The sequence below is a fragment of the Carex rostrata genome, chromosome 11, assembly GCF_964058835.1.
Source record: "Carex rostrata chromosome 11, lpCarRost1.2, whole genome shotgun sequence".
NCBI classification, from domain to species: Eukaryota; Viridiplantae; Streptophyta; class Magnoliopsida; order Poales; family Cyperaceae; genus Carex; species Carex rostrata.
This window is the reverse complement of record NC_135928.1, coordinates 9717446-9726249: the sequence shown is the minus strand read 5'-3', so window position 1 is coordinate 9726249 and position 8804 is coordinate 9717446. Positions and strand designations below refer to the sequence as shown.

The following is an 8804-nucleotide window of genomic DNA, read 5'->3' as shown; positions in this document are numbered from 1 at the left end:
GCTCGTCGTCACGTAAGTGTTTATACATCGCCGTACAAGTATTTATACCTACACTTGCAAGTATTTTTTACATATGATATTGAAGGTATTTATACTTATACACTGAAGTATTTATACCTATGAGGTCAACTATGTTTATTAGAGGAAAGTTGATGCGGGAATGATTGGAGAACTCGAAAATATATTATCATAACAAGTTACGCATCAAAGTATTAACATCTTACTTTTTTAAGTGCTAATATCTTATATTCTAAGTATTTATATCTACGAAGGTATAAAAATCCAAGTATTTTTAACATATGACACAGAAAGTATTAATATCTAAGTTTTGAAAGTATTTATATCTATGCACTGAAGTATTTATTTTTATGAGATAAACTATTTTTGTTAGAGAAAGGTTGATGCTGAATTAGTGCCGGGACTTTGAAAGAGGAATCATATGATTAGTGGGGACCATAGAAAAAGAGTGCTGCTAGAATTTTAGAATAATAATTAGTTGAAACTATATAATATCTTTTTAAAATAATAATTAGTGGACACAATATAATTAGCGGAAACCATAATATATTATTTTTCTAAGTCCAGATACTGTAGCGCAGGTACAGTGCGGATACTGTAGCACGGGTACAGAAATAATTATTCTAAATATTAATAATATATAACAGTAATAATCACTATTCAATAGACAGCTAATCTACTATTTAACAAATTTGTTAAGATAACGAATTAGACTATTCTAATACTAATTCAAATTTTTCATAACACGCGTTTAACGACACATTATTCCGCTATTTTGCTATTCAGATTGTTATAAAATGAGCTCGAATATAATAGAATGGGTACGTTGGAACCCTATAAAAAGAGTGACAACAAATTTTTAAACTCATCAAAATATATAGGATTAATTTTTAATAACAAATTTAAATTATTGACATCGATGTATTTCAGAAGTGATGTATTTATATATAAAATTTATAAAATTTTAAATTAATTTAATATAAAGTCAAACTATCAAGAAAAAATTAATAAATTAATTTTAGTGCGTTTATTTTTCATGTTTTTTTTTACTTTATACTAAATTATTTATAAATTATAAATTTTACATGTAAACGTATTATGTAGTAAATCAATTTCAACAGTTTTAATTTGCTGTTTAAAATCAATTTGATATATTTTGAAGTTAAGTTTACTGAAAAATTGGTAAACTCAAGAACACCTATATATTTTTAGCAGAGTTCAAATGCCTCGTATCATCCATGCCTCAATCGCATTTCACTTCTTATTATATTTTCAAAGTTCAAACAGTCAAACTGAATTACTCAACATGATCTCAATATTAAAGTATGCAGTCAATTTTTTTCAAATGGTTATTTTGTACTATCTAAAAATGCAGTCAGTTTTTTTCAAAGAAAAAAAATATATAAAAATTTGGTTTTGAAGACATTTGAATGAATATGGAGATGATATTTAGCCGTTTGTTAACAATATTTTGCCAGACTATATTTATAACATTAGGTCGTTATTTTATAACTAAACAGCGGACTAAACGGTGTAGTAGACCGTTGTTAACGAGAGGGAAAAATATAATCACCCACTAATTAATTAAAAAAGATATAGCTTAATTCAACTATTCAACCGACCTTCAAAATCCGTGTGCCCCCAGCCCAGGTACCTCCAATTGAAACAAATGGACGGTCCAGATTAATTTTATCCAGGCCAAACTCAATCCCGTGGCTGTTGGGGTGTGCTTTAAGATTCGTGCGAAGTGAATGAACGGTCCAAATTCACCACTTTCACCTCAGGTACCTGGGGTGATACGGATTCCCTTCCAAAGGGAAAAAGAAAAAGAAAAAAGAAAACAGCCCAGAGAGGCAGAGACCGTATATCCGGGTTGTTTCTCTCTCCTGACAGTAGAAACCTATACATCCGCTGAGACCCCCCAAAATGCCCCCTTTCTTGTCTCCAATCGATTCATGGAGCCCCATTTGCATGGCTCTCTGATTTTGGCTTCCATCTCAAATTGGGTTTCCTGGCGATACAGATCCAGGGAACGTAGTCGCGATTTTTAAGAAAAAAGCTACAATTTTATTGAAGATTGGGGGATTGTGATTTCTGATTTTGTATAGATTTATCTGTTGTTTTTGGGAAATATGGATATCGTTGGAGGAAAGTTCAAGCTTGGGAGAAAGATTGGATGTGGATCGTTTGGCGAGCTTTATATTGGTTAGTGAATTTGAAACCTTTCATTCTTCACTTACTAATGCCTCATGAATTTCTCCATTAAGTTGTACCAGCTGAGGGCATTTGTGCAAATAATTTATTTGTCGGTAACACAATTGCAAAGAGGAGTTTGCATGGTTATTCGTGTAGAAGAGACTTCTTTAGAGCTATTTATGCAATGAATATTCCTTTTCTTTACTAGCTTTGACCTTTTGTAATGCTCCCCAATTACCTTTTTGGAATAATTGTTGATATTTGGTCAATTTGGAATTTTGTACTGTTAACCCCTGTACAACTGTTCTAACTGTGCATATACCTTCCTGTGGTGTGAAATTTCCAATTTCCTTAAAAGAGAGTTGTGCTCTAGCTCAAGGTCACTGCATTTTGATTATTTCTAGGTTTCATTTTCCCTTTGTTGTTTGCATTGATAACAATTTCTTTAATTTTGTGTAGCTGTGAATATACAAAATGGTGAGGAAGTGGCGGTTAAGCTGGTAAGTGTTGTTGATACGCTCTCGTATGAAATATTCGTCGGTGTACTTATTGTTTATCAGATCATTTTGGCTTTAATCAGGACTTTTATGTTAGAAGAAATGGTATTTTAAAGTTGTAGCATTAAGGATAGGTTCTGTAATTGTGGCTCCTTTTTTAACACTTTAATTAGATCTTCATGTGAATTTTTTTTCAGGAACCTGTGAAAACAAAACATCCTCAGCTTCAGTTCGAGTCAAAAATTTACATGCTTCTTCAAGGAGGAAGTAAGCCTCCAAAATTCCAATATCTTATTATTTGATTTGAAAAAGGTTCTGAATTCTTATAGAACTTTTGAAATATTAATTATCCTAGCATTGCCCTCTACCCCCAAAAACCACTTTTCAAATGCCGAAAGTTACCCTAGTTTTCAACTCTGTAAAATACTTAAGATATAATTTGTAGTATTTTGTATTATTTTCAAAAGCATATTATCTCTTTCCTATATGTTAACATTTTTTTTCTTGGGATGGATTGATGAAAAATGTAGCTGGCGTCCCCCATCTGAAATGGTTCGGCGTCGAAGGCGAATACAATGTAATGGTTATAGACCTTCTTGGCCCCAGTCTGGAAGATCTATTCAATTATTGCAACCGCAAATTCTCTTTGAAGACTGTTCTCATGCTTGCTGATCAACTGGTTTGCTCTCTCTCTCTCTCTCTCTCTCTCTGAGTGACTTACTCACTGACACACACAAACACGATGCGCATGGAACCACAATGAAAGAAGACAATGGGCTATTTTATTTGTATAGTTTGGACTCCAGCAGTTCCTTAATAGACAAATTAGAATGTTGCAATTAAATTCTTTATGCTACTTGTATAGATATCAAGAGTCGAGTATATGCATTCAAGAGGGTTTCTACACCGTGATATAAAGCCAGATAACTTTCTTGTGGGCCAAGCCCGCAAAGCAAATCAGGTATAAGCATTTCAACTTTTTTTTTTCTTTTCTTTGTTGAATTATTTTTTTTCATTTGTTTTTCTCTTTTCATTTTTCGTTTTTTCCATTGTGTTAATTCTTGTCTGTACATATAACCAGCAACGACAAGTGTTCATCATAGATTATGGCCTTGCTAAGAAGTACCGTGACCTCCAAACTCACAAACACATACCTTACAGGTGAATAAAAAGCATATATCTTTTCTTTTGTATTCAAAATGTATATTGGACAAACATTTAGGAATTATATACTAATTTTATGCAGGGAGAATAAAAATTTGACAGGAACAGCACGCTATGCAAGTGTTAATACACATCTTGGAGTTGGTGAGTTGTCATTAATTTTACATCGTTGTACTGACTGCAGAATTCTATTATGTGGTTTGTTTTTTACTTTATCCTTTCTGTTGTTTGGTTTTAGAACAAAGTAGGAGAGATGACTTGGAATCACTTGGTTACGTGCTAATGTATTTTTTGAGAGGAAGGTTAGATTAAAAATCTCAATTTCAATGTTGCAAAGTTTATCTTCTCACTGTATTATTTCATTTTGTTGACCGTCTTCAAAAAATTTCAGTCTACCCTGGCAGGGTCTAAAAGCTGGGACTAAAAAGCAGAAGTATGATAAAATCAGTGAGAAGAAAATGCTTACTCCAGTTGAGGTATTTATTATAATATTTTTTATATAATTTGGGATCTTCTGCAAATTATACTCCATCTTTTATCATATATGCAAATGATATTACAAATTTGCAAGTCAACATTATGCAAATTTTGATTAAAAATTAATAAACGCATGTAGTTAGCATCTAATATCCAAAGAATACCTTTCGTCCAAGTTTTTTACTATAATCAGTGGTGGTACAAAATCCATGCAATAATCATAATATATAATATCAGGTCCTGTGCAAAAATTATCCATCAGAGTTTACATCATATTTTCACTATTGCCGGTCTCTGAGATTTGAAGATAAGCCTGATTATTCCTATCTAAAGAGGCTTTTCCGTGACCTATTCATTCGTGAAGGTATGGTATTACTCTCATGTATATCTATCTGTATTTTATAAGTTGAATAAAATATGCATTATTGATTGATGAAATGTGTCCATATACAGGGTATCAGTATGACTATGCTTTTGATTGGACTGTACTCAAGTATCCTCAGGTTGGCAGCAGCTCCAGACCTAAAGTAAGTATTTGCTTCCTACCAGTTCTGTCTGGTATGTACCAGACTGGAAACCAGAACCATTCAAGTTGTATTTGAACATTAAGTCCCAACTGGAGACAAATCAAACCAATAGGAATAGGAGAGGGACTGTACCATACCCATACGGTGTGGTCTGATGTGGTTGGTATTAATTTTAACTTAGTATTAAGATATTATTTATTTCTGTTGTTAGGTCGGGGGTGGAAGACCAGCACTGGGCCCATCTGCTGAGAGGACTGAAAAGCCTTCAGGTTTATTGCACCTTTTCAACTGTATTTTTTGTTGTTACATATGGAGGTTATTCCCCTGGAAGAAATAAAATTGTTATTGTATAAAATAGAAAAATGAGTGTAAAGATGTTCAAGCGCAAATTATGTCAAGCAGGTCAGTTCCCTAAAGTGAACTATGGCAACTTGATGCCATTACTGCATGAGCTGTCTGATCAAAATCAGACACTCAGAGCTGACAAAAAGAGCAATGCAAAATCAGCTCACAAGAAAATCTTATGTGAAAGCTGTGTTAGTGTGGCCTAATGTAATTGCATTGGAGAATTTTCTAGTTCATCTCTTCATTTAGGAAAAATGAATAGAAACATACCCACAAATCAAGGTGTGGTTGGTTACTATTTGATTCTGATCGGATAGTCCGAAATGAATAATGGCAGCTTGTATCCATTACAATAAAGACAGCAGACGTAGACTTCGGTAAGAGTATTAAGTCATGATTACCTCTCCTAAGAGGGCAAATCAATTTATTATCTGGCTGGCATATGACTAATAATTGTCTGGTGCTTTCTTTGTGTTGGACAGTGGGGCAAGAGATAAGAGACAGATTCTCTGGTGCTGTGGAGGCATTTGCGAGGCGAAATGGTGGGACCTCTAACAACAATCACCATGGGGAGCATTCAAGATGCAAAGCGCTAGAGGAACCCCTTGTGGCTGTCAGTGTCTTATCTTTTTATTTTCTTTCTTGTTGACCTTCATTATTTGTTTTGGCTTTAATATCCTGGCCGAACGGGGATCGCGGCAACTGCTGTTTCTTTTCAGTGCACTGCTGTTCCTGTCAGCACTAAATCCTACCCAATTGCACTGTGCCTTATGCAAGATTTGTTTTTTTTTTATTCTTGACCGTCATCCACAAAATGACCATGACAGTGTAATTATAGAAAAAAAAAATCAGCTTTAATGTCACAAACATTAAATCTCTCTTTTGGATCCCTAAAGTTTGTTAAGTCCCCATTTTCTCCAATAAACGCTTTATTTGCCTTACTGTAATTTTTCACTCGAAAAATGGAGGAAAATAATAATAAATTCCGATGTAGAATAATGAGTCAATTTGGTGCTATGCATTATAGATTAACCGCAACTCATTCTTCTCTTTCTCTGATTATGTTTTCGGACCAGTTATTTACCAAAAACATGATAATTGCCAAAAAAAAAGAGAGAAGTACACATAGGTTACTTGACTATTTTTAATAATTATGTTCTAAGAATCATAGTGGAAATGTCCAAACCTTAGGACAACTTGCAGCAATTCCCTTTGATAGTAATGAAATACTGACGACGACAAATGGCAGTAGCATAAGATAATAGCAATATTAGTAGGGTAAATAATTTAGATTGATAAGTTCTACCTAATACATTCATTATCTGATGATTTCAGAAGGGAAATGGTTCGACTCCTACTCGCGCTGTGTCAACTTCTCGCACTGGAAGCACTTCAAAACGTGCTGTGGCCTCATCCAGCCGGCCTAGCTCTTCTTCTGGTGCTGATCAAAACAATCCCAATGCAAACTACAGCCGTGGTGCCACACCCAATACAACAAGCCGCCTCTTTTCTGCTGGCAGCAGTTCCGGCCGGCCTGCTGCCACCCCGCAGCAACGCCTCCACCACTCTGTTGGCTTTGATGCCTCTGCCAGGTCAACCCCATTTGCTAAACCTACTTCTGCCAGCCGGGCCCATATGAGGGTGTCATCCCGTGAGGAGCCCCTCATACGCAACCTCGAGCTGCTTTCTTTAAGGAAGAGATAGAGAGGAGGGAAGGGGCTGCGGCTCTAATTATTTTGTTGTGGTGAGGGATCTGGAAATGATGTTAAGGGAATCTCATATTTCTAAATGGTTGAAAAGAGCAAGCCATTCTAGGCCTCTGATTTCAAGACTATGGCGGCTATGTTGTTCTTTCCTTTCTGTTTTCGTAACTCAAAAAAAAAATTGTGGACGATCTCTTGAGTTTATTTATTCGTATTGGATTTTTTTTATTAAAATAAGAAAGTTTAATATGTGGGGATTATCATTTGTCCGATCATTAGTGTAATTGAGAACTTTTAATTAGAGAATTGCAATTGAAAGATGCATGTATGCTGGATATAACCAAGACGATGCCTTGTCAAAATTTACAACAATGGTTGCTTAGAAACAGAGAATTTGCTCAGAAATTGGGAAATTGCACGCCTTCTGGTGGCTTACAAGTTACAACCATTAGTGGACAGAAGATATATTTTGATTGAACAATGAATGACTTCACCAATAAAACAACAGAAGTTAACTAATTCCCAAAAAGTCAAACTAACAAGCACAAAACAAAGTACATAACAAATGGGACAATCATAACAAAAATAAAAATGGCTCTTGCTCTTTCCTAAAAACTAATGTTGATAAAACTTGCTTTTCACTCGGTTATATCAAAACAGAGCTTAGCTTCATCCCAAGGCCCATTAATCTCAAACTTGTACTCTTGAATCCTAATAAGCCAATATGGGCATATTGCTGAAATAAACACAATCAAAACCAACAATGTGCCGAAAAACAACCGGTGCAACTTATATGTAATAGCCAGTGTCAGTCCCACCAAGACAAACGAAAACCCTAGATGAACTCTGAAGGAATACTTCTTGACACAGAACATCAGAAGTGGTGCAAACAGGAAAACCTGGAGTGAGAATAGCATGATAGCAAAGACATGAAGCCGAGAGGGCAGCCGAGATGCGATCAAAACTGAGGCCACAATAGAGGCATTTAATGATATATTACTAGCCAACTTCGGGTTATTTAATGCATCCGGTGGCCTTATAGTGGACCCAGAATAATCGTGCAAGAACAAATGAATTACTAAAAGAGAAACTGTGAGTGCCCAAATAGAATCTGAACTTATTGACCTAGGCAGAGTATGGTACACTGGTGCCAAAACATAAAGACCACTGGTAAAAAATGATATATTGAGAAAGTACTTTATTAGTAACTGCAAAGAGAAACTTGGAGCAGTTACTAACAGGACTGAAAAACCCAGTGATAGAAGGCATATGTCCAACTTGAGGAGGGTATGCTCGTCAATCTTGGAATTGAGAGTGTGGGTCCAGATGGAGACCACAAGGGAGACTATGGAGACATATTGGGAGATGGATATCGAATCAAGGATGGCTTTGGAGAGATCATGCTTGACCACATTAGCATTTGTTATCATTTCCTGGAGGAAGGTGGAGTCGGTGTGGTTGTCAGGGTAGCCAGGCTGGATACCACCATATGCCTTCTTCTTCCATTTCTGACAGGGTTGGCCCTGGTTGTCAATCTCCATCAGCTGCTTTTTAGCTTGATAGTGACGAGGTGTGTGCTTGTGGCATTGATTTTACCTGGTTGAGAGAGTGAGTATTTCAATGACAAGTGTAAGCCAGGAATATGCTGTCATTCTACTGATACAAAACCAGGCCAATACAAATTGAAGCAAAATTGGCTTAGTCATCCTCATTTCAGAAAAAGCTGTGCTTATACTGGTGCTAGACCAAACCTGGTTAATGCGACTGCAATTAAAATTGTATACCAGAAATAAGTTGTGGTTGAACAGTTTTACTGTAATAGATTGGACCCACACCAACTGATAAACTGAACAAGGAAAAGGTTCAATTTTCCCTCA

General features: G+C 35.6%; 1 protein-coding gene and 1 pseudogene across 2 annotated transcripts; one reads left to right on the top strand and one right to left on the bottom strand.

Annotated features, from left to right (window-relative positions):
* The first annotated feature begins 1848 nt into the window (after nucleotides 1-1848).
* Nucleotides 1849-7176, top strand: LOC144561496 (casein kinase 1-like protein 10). The gene is made up of 14 exons (XM_078310461.1): nucleotides 1849-2223; nucleotides 2674-2714; nucleotides 2909-2978; nucleotides 3242-3390; nucleotides 3577-3672; nucleotides 3793-3872; nucleotides 3958-4019; nucleotides 4114-4177; nucleotides 4267-4351; nucleotides 4590-4716; nucleotides 4806-4879; nucleotides 5091-5148; nucleotides 5707-5837; nucleotides 6560-7176. The coding sequence occupies exons 1-14, from the start codon at nucleotides 2151-2153 to the stop codon at nucleotides 6926-6928; spliced, it is 1479 nt and encodes a 492-aa protein (XP_078166587.1). The 5' UTR covers nucleotides 1849-2150; the 3' UTR covers nucleotides 6929-7176.
* Nucleotides 7177-7426: 250 nt separating this feature from the next.
* LOC144561830 (phosphatidylinositol N-acetylglucosaminyltransferase subunit C pseudogene) lies at nucleotides 7427-8804 on the bottom strand (annotated as a pseudogene). Its single transcript, XR_013513928.1, has one exon. The product of XR_013513928.1 is annotated as a phosphatidylinositol N-acetylglucosaminyltransferase subunit C pseudogene (transcript).

What these genes read in the sequence shown, in the direction of transcription:
- LOC144561496 (XM_078310461.1), top strand. Translation starts at nt 2,151, where the DNA reads ATGGATATCGTTGGAGGAAAGTTCAAGCTTGGGAGAAAGATTGGATGT. An exon ending in TAATACACATCTTGGAGTTG is followed by an intron (nt 4,020 to 4,113) that starts GTGAGTTGTCAT and finishes GTTTGGTTTTAG; the next exon opens with AACAAAGTAGGAGAGATGAC. An exon ending in AAATGCTTACTCCAGTTGAG is followed by an intron (nt 4,352 to 4,589) that starts GTATTTATTATA and finishes ATATAATATCAG; the next exon opens with GTCCTGTGCAAAAATTATCC.